Below are 25,946 nucleotides of genomic sequence, written 5' to 3'. Positions count from 1 at the left end.
AAACTAAACTGATTATTTAGGGCTAAAAATGCTCTACATCATCACGCATTAGGTCAGGGGTGTCCAATCTTATCCGCAAAGGGCCGGTGTGTATGCAGGTTTTTGGGATAACTTGTAGGTCAGCTGTTCAAACCCAGGTGTGAGGACTCTTCAGCCAATCAGTCCTCTAATTAGTAATCTAATTAGGGAGTAGCAGCGAAAACCCGTATACACACCAGCCCTTTGCAGATAAGATTGGACACCCCTGCATTAGGTGTTTCACCTGAACAATGGAGTGTAAAACAATCAGACATGTTTAAGTCCACATGCGTGTTCTCATCTGCATACAATCACTGGCATTCAAGGAAGATGGGTAAACATGTTTATTTGCCCTTTTCTTCTTCAGATTCCTGCTTCAGGAAGCTTGGTGACTGAAATAAAACAGAAAATATATCTGTGTTTATGTTTGCATTTTCACATGGCGTCTATATTTGGCATTCACTTAAAACATTTCAGAATGCAATGTATGATACCCACAATGTCAGGATCAGTCCCTGCCCTGTCCTGTCCATTGTTTCCCCATTTGGCCAGCAGGGGTCGCTGGCCATTCTGTTCATTCCTCTGTTTAGCTGCGTCACCATCCCAAACATGTTTGTTCTCCTGGTTCCCTGGTCGCTGCATGGCTGAATGGACTGTGTGTGTGTGTGGCCAAGATCTGTGCATCAATGTTGATATTTGTTTTTGTTTACCCCATGTTAATTATCTTCCTGTGTTCATGTATTTCAGTGTTGGTCTTTGCTTGTATATCTATGTTTTTGGTTAGTCCAGTCTGTCTAGTTTTATAGGTATGTTCTGTTTCAACTATATTCCTAGTAATCCCTAATATTTTAGTCCTTAGTACTTGTTTATGATCCTCACATGTTCTGTGTAGCTCCGGATTCCTAGTATTTGAGTTAAGTATTAAGGATCTACATCTATCCCTTGTTGATGACCTTGTCTTGGTGTATATATGTGCCTGCCCTTACCTTGTTCCTGTGTTGGTTATTGTGGAGGTTAGTGCTGTGTTTGTTCCATGTGTGTAGCACATAGGTTTTGGATACCTATTTGTGTTTTGTGATATGGTTTTCTTGTGCCTCTTTAGTAACTCTTTAAATGCCTCTTTAAGTGTAAATAAGTTATACAAATAATAAAATAGTGCTTTCTTTTAAACACTCCAAATAACTGAGGCGGTAAACAACATTTCAGTCAGAAATGTTTTAAACTCTTCTCTGAAATTTGAAATCATTGCTTAATAATTAAGAGCCATATTTTATTTAGTTTTCAAGCCCTAATAAGCTCTCGAAGTATGCATGTGTGGTAACCACAGCACGTCCAATAACAGAACGTAGTTGTTCTCATCTGCCTTCGGTTTTTATGTACGTTTCACTGGAAAAGTCATGAGAAAAATTTACCAAAATTAGATAATTAGTGGAGGCAAACGTAAACAGGAATTATATATGGTTTTGCCTGTAGCTTAATTATAAACAGCCAAAACAAATCTATCAAATTGCCCTTTTAACCGATGAAGGAATATGTTTTGAAACGCTTGTCAGTGAATCAGTGGTTTTGCATTTATGAGTACATGGGTACATGGCTGTTAATAGATTTCATAAACAGAATCCCACCCTCAATCTCCATTAATCATTTAACATAATAATTTACTCATAGCCTACAATACAATTGTGTTGAGTGAATAAGCCATATGTGGCTCGCTATTTCAGGACTAGTAATGTACGAAGGCTTCTTTAATGAAAAAAAAAATGTTTTCTTTGTGAGGCAAATGACAATGCAAAATTACAATGCTAAGAATTTAATGTTTTTTAACAACTAACAATTAAGCTACTGGTATAATCTCCAGAGCTTTGACACTCAGCATAGGCCATGCAGGTTTAAAGGATATTTGGAAGGATGTTCAGGATACATTATGTTTCTAATGTGAATGTTTTTGATTTTAAGAAAGGCATTCTAGTTAGTGCCATTAGATGAAATCAGATTATACGTTGGTGATAATATAAAGATGCACTATATTGAGTGACATGATTCTTTAAATGTAAGTACAATTCAGTCATTTGTAGAACTTTCTTGCAGGCTGGCCTGGGTGTATAAATAAAACCACTGTACTGACAAACCACTGGATTCGGCAACTTTCGAGTTATAAGTAGGCGTCCTTTACCATCACTTCTTGTATAATGAAATAAGGAATAAATAACTAGGAATTACTTACATATAAGTTATTTAATACTTTCACTATCTGATCAAATGTTTCCCGCATCAGTTCTGGCAAAAAAAAAGTCTGGGCGCTGATCCTCAGTCAGGGTGAAATGATTCATAGACCATGATGTAACAGAAGCAGCAGGACACACGCACGACGGCCCGCACGCCACCCAGCCAGCGGCGTTCGGGCAGACTGAGTAGCTAATTCCACGTAACCCCGGTCGGGGGCTAGCACAGTCACGTGACAGTCTCGCGACCTGACGCGCCTGCGTGGAGGGGAGGAGTCGCTAAGGAAGCAGAAAAACGAAAGGCTTCAGACGAGCTCCTGGGTAACGTTATTAGCTCGGCTTTTGAGGAGACTTAACCGGACACGTCAGACACTTAAAATAACTTAAACTAGTTTGTAAGACATATACTTCCTCACCGTCCGCTTCCTTTTTTAAACACTGTCGTCAAGTTTAACTTTTTCAAAGGTTTTGGTGACTCTTCGGTGGCTAAGGAGCTAGCTACATTTTTTTCCTTACCCAAAGGTGTCCGATTTCCCCTGCTCTCTCAGAGGCATTGCGATGCCCTCTGATTTCATCTCCCTGCTCAGCGCTGATCTCGACCTTAATTCCCCCAAATCTCTCTACTCTAAAGGTAAAACATATTCATTTTTACTCCGAGTATTGTGTCCGCTTGCAGCTACGAGCTGTGTTTTCTGTCCGTTGTGAGTGGTGCGGCGCGGTGCATGTAGCCAGTCCTGTAATGTTGTGTTTTCCTCCTCCTCTTTAGCCATGTTGGCATCGATGCCTTTTACCGCCTTGACTTGTGTACATTTATGAAAACATAGAACCTTATAAGAAGCAAGGACCTGGTGGAGCTGTCATTTCTCCGCTGAAATTCATGACTGAAGCCTGTTTACCTTGGAAGTTGGGGAATTGAAGGGCAGCTCCCTGAACTCATCAGTTCCGTTGTGGTCCATAGGTGCTTTTACAGAACAAAACCCAGCTACCTGTTTCTCTAAATAAGGTAACTGGATGTCAATGAAGGTGTGATTGCTTTGGCGACCTGAAATTCTGCTTGCTTCTGGCTTCTTTAATTTTATTTCTGGGGTATCTAAAGCTATGAAAATGAATGTATTCAGCTAGATGACAAGTAATATTTGTAAGCACCTTGACGATCAAGGTCTAGAAAATGACGTGAAATTCTTTGGTTTGTTCATTTGTTTGTTTATTAGCGTTCAGTGTTTAAGATCGTGTTTCTGCGTTTTTGGCTGAATCGCTCACTAGTTTGTGTTTTAGCGTGAGCTAGCTAGCTAGCTTGGTAGCCACGCCACTGAAGACTTCAACTTGGCATAAATACAAAGGATTTTATTTCACTGTAATAGGGCCGTGGTACACTAAACTTTATTCCAATGCCCAAATAAGACACGATTATGATGTGCAAAAGTTATCACTTTTCAGAACTAGATGCATTGTCCTTATGTATTTCTGTCATTTTTGGCGTGATGCCCCCGCCCCCCAAGACCAAATTGCGAGGGCACGCTTTAATATAAAAAGTGTTATGTCTAACTGCCTTTCGTTTTATAATAACTTTACACGATGTGAGTCGTTATTTATGTCTGTGATAAACGCATGATGTTCGTGCACCAAATATCGAGACACTCCAAGAGGTAGGTTAGTTTTCAGGATTATGAAGGAATTATTTTCAATGCACTTTTCTCATTTGAGATGAAACCTACAGATACTTCAAATGTATCTCGTGCACCTTTTAACAAGTTTAAGAGCACTCAACCGGAACCATATCTAAATTGTGCTTCAATTTAGTTGAAGACCTCGTTGCCTTCAATTCTGTTACCAATGTCACTGAATCAGTTCAGCAAATCATAAGTATAGTTGTGCACTAAAATAAGGATAATTGACTTAAGGGTTTAAAGTGTATAATATAGTGTGTGGTAGTATATGCATTTGATGGTCATTTATTTGCTAGAGTCAGATTGTTGGGATTCTGAAATCTGAAATTGGAATCCTTGCAGTTTCAGCAGTTAGTTATACACAGAACCGTTTCCATAGTTTACAGTTTGCATGACCTTGTCTTAAGACAAGACTGCCATTTAAAACAGTTATGTTTTCCTGTGTAGGTGGTAATGACCAAGATGAGCTTCCCTTGCTAAAAAAAGCACCATCCATCTTTATCTGTGAAATACAGAGTTGCTTTAAGAATATAGTACTAAACAACTGTATGACTGGTATTCCACATGTGCTGTTTAAACTCTTCTTTATTAAATTTTCTTCTCAATAGGATTCGTTCTTAATTTCCTGTGTATTGGAAAGAACTTAAATATAACAGGGGAGCACTCCATATGTACCGGACATCGGTCAGTTGCTATGCTGAAATCCTTGGGTGTACTTAGTGGATACAAAAACAGAATGTGGAGATTAGTAGTTGTGGCCTATGATTAAGCCCTAACCTTGGTCGCTAGCTACATTTGAGTTGTCACAACGCTTCTATTTGAGTAGATATTCTTTGGGTCACTACTTTAATCTTCTGTCATTCCCAAATTGCTTATGCTGAAACTACTTTCTACTGGGAAAATATTTCTTTGACTTCTATTTATTGCAGTTGTAATTCAGAGTCAACTCCTACCTATATCCTCGATGTATTGGTCTTCTGTGAATAGTAAACACAGCAGAAAGTTCAAGATTGGAAAAAGTAGCTTAAATGGTCACTCGCTCATCAAAATAAGGTAAGCGTTATTTCTCCCTGAAAGGTGTTGGTTTAGTTTCTTGTGTCTCTTCCACTATGGTGCAACATGAACCTTAAGTACAGAATAATATTATGGGTTATTCGTGATAGCTGGACAGCTGCTACTTTAGCTGCTGCTGTTGTCATTGTCGAGGTATTTTTAATTCAGCCCGATTATGACGGCATGTCTTGTACTGAATGGTTCCTGTTGTATTCTGTTTCTAGTTGCCCACTCTCATTGTTCTGTGAGTTAAGGGGTATTCTGCTTGTTATGCCACAAACCAACAAAAGGAGTTTCTTCTTTAACCTTTTAATGGACATGTTGGTGGCTTGCAGAAAACACATGTCTTAGGTTGGCTACCCTGTGAGGCTGCTTGTGTGTATTAAAGGCTTTTTAAGAATGAATTGGGGAAAAAAAATTAAGTGCTTATTCAGAAATAAGCATTACTTGATAGAATTTCTGTTTGCTCATGACTTGGACTTATTCAAAAATTACCATTGCTTGATCAGTGATGTTAGCTTATGACTTTAAAACAAGGTCAGTCTTATTGAGATTCAGCCTCTATAGGTAAAGCTCCTATTTATTATATTTTAACAAGGCAGGTGTGCAAACAGCGTAACTATGGTCCATCTCTGGTCTCCCTTCATCTGTTTAAAGAGTGAGAAAAAATATTTGCTCACAATAAAAACACCCCTTCCTATAATGGAAAGAATTCGTTTGTATTCTTTTTCGAGCCGGGAGAATTTTTTGTAGTGTTGCTATGAAATGTCAGTGATTCCAAGTATGTTGACGATGTAGTTGCATGTGTATTTCGTATATGCATTTTGTAGAATCTTATTCCAGTGTTTCCTTTTTATTTACAATACTGTAATATTTAAATGCTTGCGATATGCAGAAATGGATCCTGTGCTGTTCAGTAAAGTTAGTCTTATTTTTGCATTTTGATTTTGTGGTTAAGGCTGAAAAATGAGGTCTCCATGGTGACAACTGAAGGTCTGCTTAACTTGGCACTGCTTTAAAGGACATTAGTGTTAATGGGACACATAACAAAGGCACATTGTTTACAGTGGAGGAAATAATTATTTGACCCCTCGCTGATTTTGTAAGTTTGTCCAATGACAAAGAGATGAAGTCTCAGAACAGTATCATTTCAATGGTAGGTTTATTTTAACAGTGACAGATAGCACATCAAAAGGAAAATTGAAAAAATAACTTTAAATAAAAGATAGAAAATGATTTGCATTTCATTGAGTGAAATAAGTATTTGAACCCCTACCAACCATTGAGTTCTGGCTCCCACAGAGTGGTTAGACACTCCTACTCAATTAGTCACCCTCATTAAAGACACCTGTCTTAACTAGTCACCTGTATAAAAGACACCTGTCCACAGAATCAATCAGTCAAGCAGACTGCAAACTCTCCAACATGGGAAAGACCAAAGAGCTGTCCAAGGATGTCAGAGACAAAATTGTAGACCTGCTCAAGGCTGGAATGGGCTACAAAACCATTAGCAAGAAGCTGGGAGAGAAGGTGACAACTGTTGGTGCAATTGTTTGAAAATGGAAGGAGCACAAAATGACCGTCAATCGACCTCGGTCTGGGGCTCCACGCAAGATCTCACCTCGTGGGGTGTCAATGATTCTGAGAAAGGTGAGAAATCATCCTAGAACTACACGGGAGGAGTTAGTTAATGACCTCAAAGTAGCTGGGACCACAGTCACCAAGAAAACCATTGGAAACACATTAAAATCCTGCAGTGCTCGCAAGGTCCCCCTGCTAAAGAAGGCACATGTGCAGGCCCGTCTGGAGGTTGCCAATGAACACCTGAATGATTCAGAGAGTGACTGGGAGAAGGTGCTGTGGTCAGATGAGACCAAAATTGAGCTCTTTGGCATTAACTCAACCCGCTGTGTTTGGAGGAAGAAAAATGCTGCCTATGACCCCCAAAACACCGTCCCCACCGTCAAGCATGGAGGTGGAAACATTTTGCTTTGGGGGTGTTTTTCTGCTAAGGGCACAGGACAACTTCACCGCATCAACGGGAAAATGGACAGAGCCATGTATCGTAAAATCCTGAGCGACAACCTCCTTCCCTCTGCCAGGAAACTGAAAATGGTTCGTGGATGGGTGTTCCAGCACGACAATGACCCAAGACATACAGCAAAGGCAACAAAGGAGTGGCTCAAGAAGAAGCACATTAAGGTCATTGAGTGGCCTAGTCAGTCTCCGGACCTTAATCCAATAGAAAACCTATGGAGGGAGCTGAAGCTCAAAGTTGCAGAGACAGCTTCGAAATCTTAGTGATTTAGAGATGATCTGCAAAGAGGAGTGGACCAAAATTCCTCCTAAAATGTGCGCAAACTTGGTCATCAATTACAAGAAACATTTGACCTCTGTGCTTGCAAACAAGGGTTTTGCCACTAAGTATTAAGTCTTTTTTGTTAGAGGGTTCAAATACTTATTTCACTCAATGAAATGCAAATCAGTTTCTATCTTTTATTTAAAGTTATTTTTTCAATTTTCCTTTTGATGTGCTATCTGTCACTGTTAAAATAAACCTACCTTTGAAATGATACTGTTCTGAGACTTTTCATTTCTTTGTCATTGGACAAACTTACAAAATCAGCGAAGGGTCAAATAATTATTTCCTCCACTGTATGTCTTGATGAAAGCTTTCTGGTTTTGAGGGGGGGAAAAGTTAGTGGTCAGATTTTTGCTATTCACCTGAAACACCTGTGACAGATTAATATTTGTAAAATCTTTTCCTATTGGTGGCAAGACTGCACTAGACATAGTCTGTTTGGCTCAGTTTTGCCTTTGACGCACCTGCAGAACCACACTGGGTATTGTCACATAACTGAGCCAACTAAGTTGGGTTGGGGGATATTGTTGTTATCCTGGGAGTTTTTAAGAGGTGGCAGGGCACAATTTGTGGGGCTGGGGAGGGGTTGGTATTAATGGAATTCTATGCAATAAGTGTCAGGGGGTAATATTCATCCACATAGTGGTAAACTTCCTATAAATTCTGTAATGTTATGTGCTTTTGTGTATGTTTTTGAGTTGTGTACAAACCAGTAGTAGTTCCTGGTGTGTGTCATACTTCCAGAAACAATTCTTCTGCGGATCAACAGTCTAGTACTATTTGTATTCACATTAAATGTCATTACAGTTGTAGTGTGGCAGGGTTTGGATTTTGATAATGATGTGCAATTTAGATGTTTATCTTGGTAGAATCGCGTCATCCTCCCTGATGAATCTGATTAAAGATCAGGTTGGATTAGGTCAGACAGGTCAAGTAAGTAAAATTGGGGTATTCTTTTCTTACTCCTGTATTTGCCCCTTTGAAAAACTGGTGCATGTAATTATAGTCAGTTGTGTCAGAAACAAATGGATTATATTATATTATTAGCACTATTTATCATCTAACAGCTTATCTTTGTCAGGCGGTACTTAGAGCTTGTCCTAGACAGCACAGGGCACAAGGCTGCAGTACACCCTAGATTTATTGGCAGTGCCTTGCTAGGGACATATATTCACATATTGATACACACAGCCATTCACTGTGGGGCAGTTGTGAGGATCTGATTAGCCTAACTGCATGTCTTAGGTTTGAGCTAGGAATTGGAGTAACTGGAGGAGAAACTCGCATACTGCAAGAGAAGAACACGCAAACTCCACACACAGAGGACAGGCATTCAAATCCTCAATCCTGAAGGTGTGAGATCTGATCCACCTTGTAATTTAAGTAGTATTATTTGGAAACCATTTGATTTTTGTACTAAGTTTGGGTGCCCTGACCTTAGCCAAAAATGAATCAGTTTGTTTGGGGAGTAAGTTTTCTGCTTTATATGTTTGGATAGGAAGGGGCATAAATCATTGGGCCCAAGGTGTTTGGATTACAATTATTGAGGGAACAGTTTGATCCATTGGAAATATTTAATTTCTATCGTAATTTAATTCAATTAATTGATTTATTCAGTCATTTTCTATCATAAATTAAAACCTTTTATAACTGCTGAAAAAAGTCACAAATATTATTATGGGAACTTAATTACACACTATTTATTAGGGATGCACCAAAACCATTTTTTACAGACTGATTATGAGTGCTGATGCTTGTTTCCTGGTACTCGCCATACCGGGACTAAGTAGGGCTGTCCGATGTTTAAGAAATAATATGCAACGTTTTAACTTACAAATACAGACTGTCCCCGGGTAAAACAAACAGCAGACTTGCGGACAACTCATACTCATGAACAGACGGCCATAAAGCCTATTATATTAAAAATATGAGTTAAATACAGTGGTTCTTAATTACGAACACATACAGTCCTTTGAGACATTCATGAAAACATTGCGTGTCTTAAGTAGGTTGTCAACTTGAGGTACAGTACAGTACCCCCACTACACACACTCATGCCTTAGCACCACATAAGACACTTCATTTTTTTCTAGCCAAAAATAACCAAAATTCTGAAAACAACAATATACAGGCAAGCCACTAAACAGCTGGCATTGAGGCTTGACCCCCGAAGGGTTGGAGGAGAGGGCTGGTCATCATTTTCTTTATGTGAAAATGATGAATTGGCTGGTTAATTATTTAAAAACATGCCACTCTAAAACCTTTAAAGCAGTGATTCACAAACTTTGAATGCGGTGTACCACCTCAGAAAATATTACGCTTTTTGCATACTGCCATTACGACATCGGGCCTGATCGATACTGGGTAACTGCACAAGGTTTATTGTTTGACTTTTTTTTCCAGGCCCCTTGCACATTGCACTTATATTGCACAGTACAATACCTTTTACCTATCACTTATGTATAGATTATGTACAGTTGAACATTTCCTATATTTTTTATCTTATAGAGTAAAATCCTGTTATAGTGGACTCTCTTATAATGGAATATTGTCTATAACGGACGAGGTCCGCTGGTCCCGGCCGTGCGCCTTTAAGAACATGCAGAAAAAGCATCGGATATAGCAGACTCACATATAACGGAATTTCGCTTATAACGGACAAACAATTTGGGCCCCAGGGCCGCTTTTAGCTAGCTTTGTTTGGCTATAACGGACATGCAGCTCCGCCTACAAGGCGTGTGGCGTGCCGGTGATATCCAGCGCAGATACGTATGTAGTCGGGATTATTAATAGTCACACATCTGCTCAGGTGAAGTTGGATTACTACGTGTACAATATAATAATCTATACCACAAGTGTGTCTGCTGGGGTATGGCATGAGTAAATGGTGTTCTGTTGTTGTGTTCTGGGCACACAGCAACTCTGGCTATAATGGACTTTGGATATAACAGGCTGTTTTGCCAGATCCCTTGAAGTCCATTATAACTGGATTTTACTGTATTTTTCTTATTTTTTTTCTATATTTTGTTGCTCGCTTATCATGCACAGCTGCTCGTAGTGACCAGGGTTGCATTTCACTACATGTTGTATGTGTACAACTATGTACGTGACGAGTAAACCTCTTGAATCGTGAATCTCTTGAATCTTCTCTCTATGTTAGTGTTTGCTGCACGTATGGTTGTTACAGAGTGTTGCTGCAGGTGGCAGTTTCATCATATTCTTTCTTATGCTTATTTTTTTTAGAGGTTTAGTTATATTACTAGTCTTGTGTGAACCTGATTTTGTAGCTCCCGTTGATAGTTTAGTAGAGCACATTTTGCAGTTTGCTGTGCTTTGGATTTTCTTTTGATGTATTTCCACAATGTGGATATTTTGTCCCTTTTCTGGATCATTAATGATATTGTTGATGTTGATGAGCACGGTATCGGACCTGATACCAATACTAATATTGGTACTAATACTACAGATACTATTACTGGTATTGGTACATCCCTACTATTAATGGAAGACAGAAAGAAGAACACCTCCAACATAATCTTAAACATTATCTTTTGTTGTTATTTAACACGTAAAAACTGTCAAAAGGCAAACTACTGAACTGCAGGATGAAAAATCAAACGAAAGGAAGTGCTACTTAATGGGGGGGGGGGCATGGGTTACTGGCACAGATTAGCGGAATGTCGTTACATTTTGTTTAGAAAGCGAAAGATCGACCTGTGGGCCAGATTTCATTATATGATAAACATGTCACAGCCTGATACTTTGAGACCTCTTCTAAGTGGTGATTGAGCACATGAAATCTTTTATCCTCCACTAGGGAAAATGCCGTCGTCTCTATTTCAGTCATTGTATCTTTGCCTCTGGTGCTGCTAATTTTGAGTATTGATAAAGTGTAGATATCGCCTGGCAGTACCGGCCATAACTGAGACATCAGACCAATGCTGATATCTTGATTGTCTTAATGAAAATCCACTAATACCGATATGTAAAAAAATGTTATTCATCTTTAAGGCTAACAATAACACTACTTGGCTAGCTAGTTTGAAACCTCAGGGTCTTGACCTTTGGTACTGTTGCTTGCAAAAAGCACTACAAAACAGAGGCATTACCCAAAAGCATCGTAGTGCAAAGATCATCAGGTAGTGCTTCCATTATGAATATTAATCAATCTTCCTCCGCCACCCTATGTTTCGGAAATTTGCATGCCACCCCTGCTACTGAACCGCATGAACAGAAGAGTGTGCAACCCAGTAGTAGGAGTATCTTTATTTTACGCCCGAAAATCGAGTCTGAATTTACAGATCAATGCATTGAATTGCAGACTTTAATCAATTCATCACGATGCATCAATGCATCTTTACACCCCTATCTGTAGTATAAATGTTCACAGCATTGTGTGTGTCTGCTATATATGTACAGCATGAGTGAAAGGTTTGCCTGTGGCTTACCCTCACTTGCACACAGTATATCCCAGCTGTTGGTGTCCTGTACTTGGAATTGTTTACTACTGGCCCATATTTATCTGGCACTGTGGTTGATGTGGAATGCAGAGTCTGACATACAATCCCCCCTGTCTGTCACAAACTGTTAGCAGCAAAGATGCAAAGCATCAGCATGGATTGCGGGCAGTGATGCTGATGCTAGGCCAAGTTCCAGTGGATGTCACTTGTGGTGGGTCGAGGTGGGGTGATATGAAATTGCTGCCAGGCCTGGAAGAGCAAGGGCCTAGCACAATTTGTACTTTACGTGGGCTGATTTAGCCCAGAATAGTCCAATGGAGGCTAATATATATGAGTACCTTTTTATTTTCCCTAAAAAATACATTAATAAAGCTGCTATACTATTTAAGCAAGTGGTCCATTGGGTGACTAATGTTTGAGAATATCATAATGTAGTATTCAGCAAATAGATGAATACTTCTGAGTGTTAGCTTACAGTTAGCTGACATGTCACTTTTTACTGCTTTCAGGACGTCTGTAGTGGGTAGCATGGTGGTTTTAGGACATGCGCATAGCGACCTTCTGGTTCTAGCTCAAATACTCTAGAGCAGGGGTCTCAAACTCCAGTCCTGGAGGGCCGGAGCCCTACACAGTTTTTGGTTCACCCTCATTTAACACACCTGATTCAACTCCTTGTGCTAATTACCACACAGCTCTTGAGCTGAATCATTTGTGATGGAAGGGGGAATGAACTAAGCTACACAGGGCTATGGCCCTCCAGGACTGGAGTTTAAGACCCCTGATCTAGAGCAAAAGTAAATAAACTAAAAGTATTACAGCTATACAAGGCACTCACACATTAAACGGGTCTTTCTTTAATTATAATTGCCGGTATGTAAGGTGAATTTAATTGAAGCCGTCGGGCAACAATTTTAAAGCATTGTTTTTTTTCCACCGACTGCCCATTGTGTCTTGGGGGGGAAACTTGGGGGGGGAATTTCGCTTATAACGGACAAACAATTTGGGCCCCAGGGCCGCTTTTAGCCGTAGTTTTGTTCGGCTATAATGGACATGCAGGCTCCGCCTACAAGGCGTGTGGCGTGCCGGTGATATCCAGCGCAGATACGTATGTAGTCGGGATTATTAATAGTCACACATCTGCTCAGGTAAAGTTGGATTACTTCATGTACAATATAATAATCTATACCACAAGTGTGTCTGCTGGGGTGTGGCATGAGTAAATGGTGTCCTGTAGTTGTGTTCTGGGCACACAGCAACTCTGGCTATAATGGACTTTGGATATAACAGGCTGTTTTGCCAGATCCCTTGAAGTCCATTATAACTGGATTTTACTGTATTTTTCTTATTTTTTTCTATATTTTGTTGCTCGCTTATCATGCACAGCTGCTCGTAGTGACCAGGGTTGCATTTCACTACATGTTGTATGTGTACAACTATGTACGTGAAGAGTAAACCTCTTGAATCGTGAATCTCTTGAATCTTCTCTCTATGTTAGTGTTTGCTGCACGTATGGTTGTTACAGAGTGTTGCTGCAGGTGGCAGTTTCATCATATTCTTTCTTATGCTTATTTTTTTAGAGGTTTAGTTATATTACTAAACTGTGCTAACAGGAAACTTGCTTATATATCGACTGATATGTTTCAGGACTGGTTTGTTGTATTATTACTAATTTACTAATGACTCAGGTGCCTGACAGGCATCTGAACACATCAGCTTTTATTCTGGGAGATTTCTAGACTTCTTTATATAATTGTTTCTTTTGGTCTGTGCATGTTAGGTAAGCTTTTCCCTGTTGTGTCACGGCACAGTGTGTGAACTCGTCTCCCATATGTATTATCAAGGTGCGCACTTAGTTCAGTAGTTCATGACCTGCTCTGAAGCGGTCTGAAATAGTGCATAAAAAGCTGTTGGCTTATCAAATCAAGGCTGGAGTTCCCCTGTGACCACCAAGGGATTCACGTTATAAAGTATTGCTTCAACAAAACAGATGCTTTCCTTGCTAATAACTTCTTTTTTTTTGCTGACTGTGCTTCTCCCTCTTCGCTATCCATTTTTAACCAGCCACCACTGTGCAGGAGCCCCAGGAACTGTGTGCCCTGATGAAGCTTGGGGTCATGTGATGCAAATAGGACTGTGGAGATGGCAGAGCCATATGCGCGCTCTGTCCTAAATGACAGGGAAATGCCCTTGAGAAGATGCTAATAGATTTATTTTTGGGCATGGGCCGTGTGTACTGCTTTTAATAAACGTTCTGTAGCCTCATTCATAACCAAGAGAAGGAAATCCCAGATAAGCACAGACACCTGGTTCTTTTTATATCTGTGCCTCACTCATATAGGAATGGCTTAGCTACCTTGCCCAGATGAAAGGATTTTTCATACATGCTATGTGGTAGGGTTCTTCAGTCTAAGTATGGTTGAGCACAGAATGGAAGGTCTAGTTTAGGGCTAGGTAATAATGTATCACAATTGTGTCTTGACACTCTATCACGCTTTAGCTGATGCAACAGTAAGGGAAGACGGCAAAGTTCTCTCAGGGTGGATGTGGATATCATAGGGAGTCCTCTATCCTGGCTCTTCTGGCACACCATAGCAGATGCACTAGTGGTATCAGGGTAGCTAGTGTGGAAATTTGCGTGTGTGACTGTGTGCTCCTTTGATATTAATTCCGCTTTCCCAAACTCTAATGTTCCTCTTGCTTGACGATGCTGGATTCCCTTGAATTTCTAATCTCCATTTACCGCTGAAAAAGCCTGAATAGTTAATGCAAAAACAAAGTAGCAGTGATCTGCTTAGGGAATATCTTGCTTTGCATTGGAGGTTCTCACTTTAATGCACTGTTTCATGTCTTATCCCCCAAGCTGTCAACAAACGAAATGTAACACTTTTAAATACCCATTAAATTAAACTCATGAAAACATTTTTTAAAGAGCTGCTGTCAGTTCTGTAGAACAAAAAGCCAGGAATGTGCAAAGTCTTCTCTACAACATAAGTTTAGCAGTGTTAGTGGACCTGAAAAGTGCCCCCCCCCCCCTTTCATTTTTTGTATATAAAGGTGTGGGAGGTGTGTGCTCCTTGTTGCCAAGCAGCTGATTTAAGGCTAAGGTGGGCTGAGCTGGTTAGGGGAGGGCAGTGCTGCCAAGACCCAGCGGAGGCCTGTGGAGTGGGTGATGGAAATAGCACGGCCTCATTACCAAGTTATGCTCCGCTTCGGTTTCCAAGGTTTGTCATGTGATTCACTCATTTATGCAGGGTGTACTTTTAATGCTCTTTCTCTGAAGTCCCTCCCCCTACTATTTTTATATAAGGTATGTGTGCATGTATATGCAATATTATGCTTGTCTACAAGAGTTTTTTTGTTTGTTTGTTTTTTTGCTATTGGATGTGAGTTTGTTAGTGTGATCAAACACGTTGTATTTCGTTATATGGCTGCAGGTGAAGATGTTGATTGCTTTTGAGGGATATAAAGATTTGCATCCATGGCCACATTTTCTTTGCACAACTAAACTTCGTTTGAAGTTTGAGTTTCACTTTCTGCTTAAGGAAACCCCTCTTTGCACAGATATTTCTTTTTTGTATTGTATATCACTTTGGCTTTGTTTCAAACTTTTATGACAGTCGTTTTAAAGCGAGGAGTACACGGGATGGTTGATGCTCCAGTATTATTATTGGTCATGCAAGGTCATTTGTTTTACTTTTTTAACAGATTTGTATCTGAATGCCATAGTTTGACTCGCAGTTTTATTTTGAAACACTGCTTATTGTAGCACAGTGTGGCTTTATTGTGATCACAGACCTGTTTAGAAAAGCTTTTTCTTAACTGCTAATCACTTGAGGGTTCAGTTTAGCTGCACATTGGGCTGTTTTTGCAGTCATTGTGTAAATTGTGAAATAATGCAGGTGATCGTAGGTGTAGAGCTGATGTTTCTACCTAAGTTTCAGGTCATTGGCTGGGACGAGCTGTGGGTCCCGGAGCCTCACCTGAGCTGCGAAAGTGGTCTTTGTGACCTTTAGTTACAGCGATTGACGATGGCTGCCGTCATGTATCCCGGACGTGCCGTTGCTTTGGAAACTGGAAGCATGCCCTCTAGGTGCTGCATGAGGGCTGTATTTTCAGCATAGGCAAATTATCTGCTGAGAGAAGAAATTAGTTCCACGAGAGTAGGAGCACTTTGCTTCCTGGCAGTGTGACTTTCTTGAAGCTTTTATACAGTATGGCTGTGCTCTGGGTCCTATTTTACCTAATCGCTGTGTCTGCTGTGCTGTCTGCGTGTCTCCATTTAGGGACAGTCATAAATGCCAACAAAAACAAAGCAGCACTGCTCTGCTGACAGACTTCAGGGAGTGGGTTGTCACTGCAGGGAAATGCAGGTATCCAGTCATAGTACTGAAATGTGGCTCTGCCCAAATTTTATATAATACAGACGCTACTCTACTTACGAACGAGTTACGTTCCGGACGGACGTTAGTAACTTGAAATGTTCGTAAGTCATTATTCAACATCATTTTAAGGGTATACGCAAGTACAAAGAACTAGGATGCTGGGAGTACGCACGCTACGCTGCTGCGTGATGGGAGTAGCGGCCAGAAGTTGTACTAGGCGGAATTGACTCGCAGGAAAAAAAATTATGTTGCGGCCAGGAAACGGGAGACCAACGAACACAATTTGGACTTGCAGTCCTCTTCGTTCGTATGTCTGAAAGTTTGCAAGTAGAGAAGTGTCTGTATAACCTGAAATAATATGTAATTTTTTTCCCCCTCTACTTCTTTGTTTGGAACTTATCTAATTTTGCACATCCTCCTTTAACCATGGGGCAGCACTGCACAAGTTAATTGTTAACTTTAACCAAGCTGCTCGAGTATGTCAAATAATATTTCTTTAAATATTTGCTACGTATTTTGTGTGTTTTGGCACAGAAGTTAGACAGTGCAGGATGTTACAATGAGCCCTGGTGGTTCTCTTACCTAGAGCGATTGGCATGGGGCCCTGTGGGATTATTATAAAAAAAAAATTTTTGAGCTTTTTAAAGATTGACTAAAAAGCAGTCGTTTGTCAATATGGCTGCTGCACATTCGCTCTTGTTGAATGTGCATCCAGGCATTCTGTGTTTATTTTTGCCAGTGTGTTTTTTTAACCTTTTTTTCAGTCACAACTGTTTCCTTTTTGTTAGTCATGCATTTTCTCCGTTTTTGCCTTGACCCTCCACATAGTCCATAGTTGACTCCTTTGCATGCATGGCTTGCATGTTAACCAACAAGCAGCTCCTTTTTTTAGACTACTTTGCTTGTTGTAAGACCAAATGCCCTTTCACGGTTTCTGTTGCATTAGTAACAGCATCTAAAGTTTTCTTTGAACTTCACTTCTTGGGGTTTTTTTTGTACAGAAAACTCTAACCACGTTTCAATGCACAAAATTTCAAGCGTCTGGCAATTACTGGCCGCGGTGTCTTGGAAATGGCATGATTGTCACAAAAACATTTGCAAAAATGACTGGCATTCATTTTCTCTTAAAAAAATGTAGAAAGGAATGGGAGTCGCAGGAGAGAAAGTCAGGTGGTAAGAGTGTTTTTAGATTAGTTCTAACTGGCCCTGTTTGCAGAAAGGTTATTTATTGGTGCATTGTGTGTGCTTTCAACCCCCAGACTGGGTTGTATTCTAATTCCCAAACTGGCTTTGTACTTTTTTGTATTTGCTTTCTTTTCTACCAAAATAGTTTTATTTTTGTTTTTGTGTGATAGTCCAGTCATCCTTGTCCTGCCCCATAATAACTTGCTAATCCCTGCGTCACATGGTTCTCTTGCTTTTCTCACTGAAGGGACCTTATTACAAGCCTAGCAAATGTACAACAGTCCTTGGACGTAAGGGTTTACTGCCTAAAATCTCACTTTCTGTAGACAATACCAGAGAAGAAGACACTGGTTAGAATAATGGAAAGTCTGTTGATTGTGTATGTGTGGTGTTTGATCCAGAGAGATCATGTGTCTTCAAAGTGCTGCCAGGGTATGACATCGGAATCAGTGCCGTAAACGACCTTCATAAACACCTTAATAAACACACCAAAGTTTTTATTTGATAAAGCCGTTGATGTAACCTCTGAGCCAAAGAGGTGTCCCAAATCCAAATTAACATCCTAGGTACAAATTCTGTTTGGGGAAGTATTGGACAACGGGAGTGTGTTGTCAATCACCCCCATGGGGCGATTTTGTGGCACAGTCAAGGAGACCCGGCTGCAGTGGCCAGCTCGATGTTGTGTTCCCCACTCAGAAGTCAATGCCGCGGTGAATTTTTTATGAGGCCAGACAGGGCTACTGTCAACCTGTGTACTTCTGGAAGAAGCGGTGGCCGGGCCAGGTTACAGGCTCGCCTTACGAGGCCATGGCACCATTGTCAGGCAAAAGTCTTATGCTTTGCCAGTATCTGAAATCCCCCTCATTTGCGCCCCATGCGTTCTCTCTCACTGTTATACTCTTGTTGTCTATTCAGGTCGCCTATTAAAAGGGGCAGGGTGTTGGTAATGGGAAATGAAGTCTGAATTTTTAACCTTTGGTCATGTCCTCCTGATCTCCTGGTACCTGTTCCCATGTGGATAACCCTGCAGCCTGTCATCATTGTGCTGCTGATCCAGATTTCCCAACTCCTGTGCTGTAAATGGATTTTCATTAAAGCTATTGCCATCCTTGTTTCTGTTATACCCGTCCACTGGGGTTTGGAGAGATTTCCCTTGAGCAGATTATCTGGGAGGCATTTCAAGACCCTCTGCAGCAGTCCATGTGTATGTATGTGAAAAAATGTTAGTTCTTGTGTAATTTTAATTTCCTGTGCTTTCAAGCTTACACTTCCTGTCTTTGTTGCCAAGGTTTTATTATGGTTCGTCAAACTAATTTGCATTCTCACATCTATAAAAACATAAAACTTCCCAAGCCTTCTTAAATGTATAAGGAAAGAGTACATGTTTTGTTCCAAAGTGCAGATTTGTAATTAAATTTCGTAAGGACAACTAGGACTTAATGCATTCAGTTTGAAAAAGAGAAGGTGAAGTTCAGAATAGATTAGTGCTACTTTTACTCATCCTCATGGAGGGAGTTGGTCTGGGGTGTGGGTGTGATATTATTTCTTCTGGATTTGAACCCATGACCTTCAGGACATGGGTACAGATACTTAACCTGCACATCACCATATTCACACAGCAGAAAACAAATCCTGGTATATTCACCAGAGATGCAAGGCTATTCAGATGGTTTCTTTAGTAAGGGAGTTTCTTTTACAAGGGAGTAATTTTACAATAGGATTAAAGCGTAATTGCACTTTGCAGTGATTGTTTGTTTTGTTCACCCCATTGGGTCTTAGTCAGTAATCTTTATGCTGAGTTACATGTGATTCAAAATGGGTATAATTGTTGAAAAGTGATGACCTTTATCATTCAGCAGTATAACCAGCTTGGTGGAACATGTCAAGCTGATAAGGGCCCAGGGTTATGACAGAGAGCGAGGAACCCCTGAGTGATCTCAAAAGGAGATATATCCTGGAAAGGAGTCTGACATGTCCAGGTGACCAACCTTAGCTGTGTCTGCAGGTGGTGAATTTATATAGTTTAGTTTCTTCTTTGTTCTCATAGGTGAAGCTTTTCCATTTTCCTGAAATACCTGCTGCTCCTTGTGACCTTAATGGTTGGATGAACTTATTTATGTGCAATTAATATTAGTCTCCTAGAGTGCAGGTGGTGCTACTGTTGACCAGCTGCATGGCAAACATTCAGAGCAGTAAAAATGCTTGCTCACGTCTTTTCGTTGAATTTACTTTTAGCCCAATTTAACGTTTGGCTGCTTAGTATACTTAGCAAACTAGCAAATAATTGTTTTGTTTGTTTTCCCTAACTTGAACGTTTTTCTAGCGTCTTGCAATTTTTCCGTTTCGCAGAGGGAGTGCCGAAATACATGAAGTAGCTGACTGAACAACGACCCATTTGTGGCCCATTCATCTCAGCGCTCCTTCATTTTTGTGACCTTTTCCCTTCACATTTCAAAATAATTATCAGACAAAAGTTTAACACAATTAGACACAGGTCCTCTGGTATGTTTCATATTGTGGGACAAATGTGTGATGCCCCCTGTATAGGGCTGTGCAATATGATATCGGATGACAAAATAAAATCGTCTATCGTTTCTTATTATGCTCTATCGTTTATTTCGTGTTGTTGCAAAATACACTGTTTACGGCAAGATTTTTTTCATCATTTGTACACGTGAAACATGTTTTGCTCATTTGTGGATCACTTCCTATTTGTGTACCGTGTTACATTTCTGACTTCCCTCGTATTTTAATTTTTTTTTTACGGATTTTTGTCCAGTTCATACCACTACGAACCCCTAGGAGGTCTGGGTGGGAAAATATTTTTACTAGGAAAATATATTTTGAAATAGTTGTATGTTCCCTCGCAATAGTTTTGTGATCCCAATATACATTTGCTCACTTGCTGGTGGCAAAAGGATAAACATAAATAATACAGACGTGTCCTGTAAAGTGTGCTTTGAGCATTGAACTGTGGGGGACAATGTGCAATTTTATGTGTTTATATGTACTTATTAATAATTGCACTATGTATATTCACTGGCACTGACTTTAAGCAAAACAGTTGGGCTATTGAACATGAAGTGTACACATTGAAACAAATATAATACTTGGAAAAACCTGAAATATATTGCAAACATTACAGCCGGGAAACTGCATATAAACTAACTTCACCTCAGCGTCACAGTTAAGGTTTAAACTCGAACCCGCTTTCTGGAATATTTCAGCAGAGATCCGCATATCCCCACATACATCATCAAGTGATAATACCAGGGAGGTATACCCAAAAGTGAGTTTGGGTTTATGACACTGTGGCAAAGTTAGCTTTATATTCAGTTTTCCAGCTGTAATACGTTTCACCAGAAGCAGGAAACACCCCTTGATTTTCCATATTTCTTTATGGGCAAATTTTAATTTATATTTCAGTGTTTGTGCATGCACTTCACGTTCAGTAGCCCAGCTGTCTTGTTTACAGTGCTTTGTGGTGAATGGACACAGTGCCATTATTAATAAATATGTATAAAAACACTCACATGAATGTTAAATGGTGTGCACTGTCCCTCATAGTTTCCCGGAGGAACCTTCCCGAGGGATTAATAAAGTACTATCTAATCTAATCTAATCTAGTTGTCCAGTTAAGTGTGCTTTGGTAATGTCCGCATAGTTTGCATTTATGCTTTAGTCCATTAATTCTATCTTTTGTACTTTAAATGGACACAGTACAGTGATTATTAGTAACACAAAAGTATTGCGAGGTTAAATGGACATAGTACAGTTATTATTATTATTATTATTATTATTATTATTATTAAGGGAAAAGTATTGCGAGGGAACGCAAAACTATTGTGTGAGAACTGAAAAAAAAACAGTTCTCACCCAGACCTCTTGGGGTTCCGTATACCGCAGCTGATCTGTAGAAAAAAAATCACAAATACATCCACAAATATGTATTTTTTAATTTGCGTTGTGGTAAATTATATCCACAAAAATAGAGTGATTTATACACATGAAAAGGCTTTTGCACATTTGTGTATCACATCCCGTCCATTTATGACCTCGCTCCTTTTTTTTTTTTGTGCAGATTTTCATCCAATTCCTACGCAGCAGATCTGTAGAAAAAAAGGCATGAAAGTGCAGTCCTGATGTATGTCTGTCGGGATATGACATGACTTGTGTCGGAATATGAGATTTTGAGATGAGAGAGGATCTACTCTTATGAGGAGGAGTGAGATTATGGTTAGGAAGAGCACTTACAATTACTACTGTGAGTTGTTATGGGCATTTATTTCATCGGTCTGATCCAACGATGTTACCACCAAAGTCACTAAGCTCTTTCGGTAAATCAGGGAAAACCCTAATGCAAGCAGGTAATTATGTTGGGTATTTTGAAAACTCCTAAGCCTGTCGTAAGTCCCTTGGGGTTGTCCAGTGATAGATTGCTTTTCCCATCTTGAGATCCAGGTGATGTTTGATTGTAGCTTTAACAAGCAACTAAATGCTCATGCTTCTGTGATATTGCAGCCTTGAGCTGAGATATTGCAGCCTTGGCTTCTGCCCATCACTACCCATCAAGTTACGTTCTCTCAGAGCACAGTGTTAACTTTTTTTTTCCCTCCCCTGAATACTGTGACTTGGTGGCACCTTTTAAAATGAGCTGGTTGTTCTGGACGTTACTTTGGGCTTGCTGTGTGAGATGAGAAACAAAGGGAGTTTTGTCCAAGCTTTAAGTGGATCTGTTTGCTTGTGCTGTGCTATGCTAAGCTGAGCAGAGCAGCAGGCTCAAATTAGATGCATGAGGGAGTGAACCCCCCCAGATTTACCAGTTTTCCCACTTGCTTTATAAATACCTGTGGGGTACACCCAGCACCTTGTGAAATAGCATCCCTGTGTTTTGTCGTAGCGATGTGTGCCGGTGGTTTGCGACTTAGGAGATGACCGTACCTTGCCTGGCATGTGATTCCTCCAGCTTCTCCTATTTCTTCTGACTTTTTTGGGATTTTTTTTTATCACATCTTTTCACACTTGTGTGAGTGTGCATGTTACTTGAAAAGATGGGTGGAATTCCTCACCGCCTTGAAGTTTCACTTTCATCCTAGCTGAGGTGTAGGTGTCTGGCATTCCTGGGAGAACGATATAAAAAAAAACTGAAAAGGCAGAATTTTTACACAGAGACGATTTCCTAACTGGATGAACCTTTTTCTGAATGCAGGTCCTGCATTCCTGTTTGGTAAAACTATGGTATCACTCTTGCCTGGTGAACTTAGAACTTTTGAATAAAGTGTTTTAAAATGCAGCAAACTTAAAAGTAGAGATCTGTTGCCTTAGTTGCTGAATGCATCATTGGTCACTTGGGGTGGGCGATTTTACCTTATCTTATTGCAAACTTTTTAATTTTTAACTTGAACAACCTAAGGACTTATCTGTCAGCACCATTTAAAACACAATATTTCATTAAAGACACTGTTTTCAAAATGGTCATTAAATACAGAGTTAAACTTTATTTTAAATATTAAACAAAGTTGTGTTGGCTGCTTCTTTTTATGGTGGTTGAATTGATTTTTCCATTTTACTTCTAGAAGTTCTGACTGTGGCCTGACAAAGTTTACAGAAGCATAGCCTAACCACTGCCACACTACTGACGTAGAGCCCTTTTTTGGTACCAGTTATTCATACGCCATGGCGATATCTCACATTGAACTGTTTTTCAAATACAGTACATCATGCATGAAAGAGACCATGAGATAGAGACATGTGATGTAATCTGGCTGATCAGCACAGCCGTCTAGTAGGAAGTCATTCTGTTGGTTTGTGAGCGTTGCATTGATCTGCGTTATAACTGGCTATCAAAGTGGTTTGGACACATTAGTAGAAGAACATAAAAGATCACAATGTCTACAGTTAGAATGAAAAGTAAATTGTGGACATCTTCAAGACTGATCACGATATAAAATCATCAGATCGCCAACCCCTATTGATCACTAGTTTTTGCACAGTGTGATGTTTATTACATCATTTTAATTAAAATTATTGTACAGTCAGTCCTTCTGTAACCCCACTAATGTGTTCTTGAAATGTGCTCTTCACTAAAATCGCATACTAAAATACTTACATCCAATGGGAAAAATAAGGTTGGGGGAATGCGATTTCAAAACTTAGTAACTTACGGCAAAGAAAACGAATTAATAAAAACAGTGATTCCAGTGGCTTATAATGTAATTATATGCATTTTGAATAGGAAATAATAACAATGCATAAATTATATGTTGAGCATCTCCTATGGGTCTTATTTGTTTCATGAGAATTGCCTAGTAACCACTTCAAATGAACGTGCCAAACTCACTTGTTGATTTGCTGAGAGTCGGGATCAATGAACCACAGCCAACATGCGGCCGGGCATGAGCACAAATACAGTGGGTCATGGCATGTGGAGCATCACTGAAGGCAACGTGGCTACAGAGAGTCTACAAAAGGCAAATGTAGCTGATTTTAAATAGGTTGTTTTGTGTGTTTATGTTGTTTAAATAATTTTAGATTTTTGCATTTGTCAGGTCAGGCACTGATGTTGGTTATGCCTGGCTCACAATCTCCATTCTTGGTCATCCCAAATATACTTCATATATCATGAATTTTTTTTTAAACTAGTAAATACAAAAAAAATGTATCCCAAAAAATATTGAATTAGGTTACTAGAAACATACGTAAAGTACGGTTCCACCTCAGTAGTACATCTTGTTTTAAGCGTTTTTCAGAAATTTGCAGTTCAGCTTTTATCTTTCAAGAGAGTATATGCAAAAATAGGAGATTCGTGTTTGAAATGGCACTCTGTGCTTCCAAGTTTAAAGCCCTCAGCAGCAAAAAATGCTGTTTAAGATCAAATTAAATCGCTGGGAGATACAAAGTTTAATGACCAAGTCTTTTGATCTTTTAAAATATATTTTCCCAGCATGATTGAAGAGTAGAAATAAAAATCCCCCCCCCCCCCCAAAATAACATTTGCCCCCATTGTGAGTAAGCTGTATGGATGGGTGGAGTGGCTGACTATTAAACAGTATTGATGATAGGAAGTATGGTTTCTTAATCTGTTTTTTGTGCCATTGCTTGGTGTTTTCTTTTATAAATACTTGATTAATACATAGAAATGCATCTTCATTTCGTGGGGGGAAAAATCAGACAGTAGTTTATGTTGCTGTTTACATTTAGTAAATTAAAAATCTGGTCCCTCATCATGGTTTTGGGTTGTTCTTGGGAAAAGGACGTTCTTTGGCCTTGAACAATGAACTTTGCAAACCTGGAAAAAATTCTGCAGAATGTCCAACTCCACACAAAACATTCCATAATTTATGGAGCATCTAGACATGAGGGAACTGCCACAGGGAGCACAAAATCAAGTTTTAACAGGCCCTGGCACTTACAGTATATCTGCGTTTGATATGCCAATATTAAGCTTTAAGGCTCTCTGAATTGCATTACATTTAATGGCTCTTAAAAGGCCAAAGGCAGTTGCCCCCCCCCTTCATTCTTATTGTATGGCATAGATCACATGGTGCTTACTGTGGAATGAAGTAAACATCCCCGCCCCGGCTGCCCACCAACCCTGTGCTGTGTTAAATGTGGGCTCTTTGGTTTACTATGCTGTGAATTCTGGGCAAAATTTACTTGGACTTTCAGCTGTAATCCCCACATTCCAAGGTTCAGTACTAAATCTCCTAAGCAATAATAGTAACTACATCTAACCATGAATTATGGATATAATGATAAAATCTGTTATTTACTTGTGGAAAAAACTAAATGACTTTGGTTGCCATCAACTGAGTACTTTCTCTTTACTGCCGTCAGTGGAACTGGGAAGGAAGGGCACCCATGACAGAATTCAAGATTTTTGTGTTACATATATTATTCAGTAGGAAAGAAATAGCTTAAATGTATTAACTGAACCTTTTCTTAATAATGTTTGAAATTACATTTGGGATGTTAAAATCCATCAGACATTTAAGCCGAAAGCCCTGTTTGTTTCTGATTCTGCACTGTGCTTTTACACTCCTAAGGAAGTGACCACATAATGATCTATGTCGTGCTTCAGACATTCATTTGGTGCATGTCGTCTTGAATATAAAAGCCTATTCTGTGCATTGGACTGATGCTTTGTAGAATGCCTTCAAAGCTTATTAGTGACTAGACTCCATGATTTCTGGGTTGTGGAAATATCTAGGAGTGATACAATACAACTGCCTCCAGTAAGATGAATTGCAAGTTTTGTAAGATGTTAGTACTTCTCTTTGCATGTTGCCAGATTTAGATTCGCAGCAGGTGCATGAATAGTTTTTCTCAAACATCTTCTTTAAGTTTTTGGCGCAGTGTTTTTTTTTTTTCTCTTTTTCTCTTTTTTTTTTTTAGGACTGGGCCATCTGTGGCTGTATGGGGAGGGTTATCAACAACAGTGTAACATTTCACTTTAACCTTAAGGCTAAGTTATTTTGCTCTGTCCAAATGACCAGTTGTTAGAATAGCTTAAAGACAGTGGTATATTTTAAAGTTATGTATATACCTCTTCAATAGCCATCTAGTGATTTCTCTTGTACAGTCAAACCTCGGATTGT

The 25,946-nt window shown here is 39.6% G+C and overlaps 1 protein-coding gene across 2 annotated transcripts in view; it reads left to right on the top strand.

Moving 5' to 3' along the window:
* The first annotated feature begins 2,479 nt into the window (after positions 1-2,479).
* The window catches only part of nfat5b (nuclear factor of activated T cells 5b), a 57,027-nt gene continuing 33,560 nt past the window's right edge, over positions 2,480-25,946 (top strand). The window contains exons 1-2 of one of the 2 annotated variants that reach the window (XM_023790852.2): positions 2,480-2,561; positions 2,763-2,871. In XM_023790852.2, the coding sequence (XP_023646620.2) occupies positions 2,799-2,871 (73 nt within the window). In that variant the 5' untranslated portion in view covers positions 2,480-2,561; positions 2,763-2,798. Of the gene's footprint in view, positions 2,872-25,946 lie in introns of both variants that reach the window. The other variant, XM_023790853.2, reaches the window with a different exon arrangement.

Source organism: Paramormyrops kingsleyae, chromosome 11 (assembly GCF_048594095.1).
Source record: "Paramormyrops kingsleyae isolate MSU_618 chromosome 11, PKINGS_0.4, whole genome shotgun sequence".
Taxonomy (NCBI): domain Eukaryota; kingdom Metazoa; phylum Chordata; class Actinopteri; order Osteoglossiformes; family Mormyridae; genus Paramormyrops; species Paramormyrops kingsleyae.
This window is presented reverse-complemented; position numbering and strand designations above follow the sequence as displayed.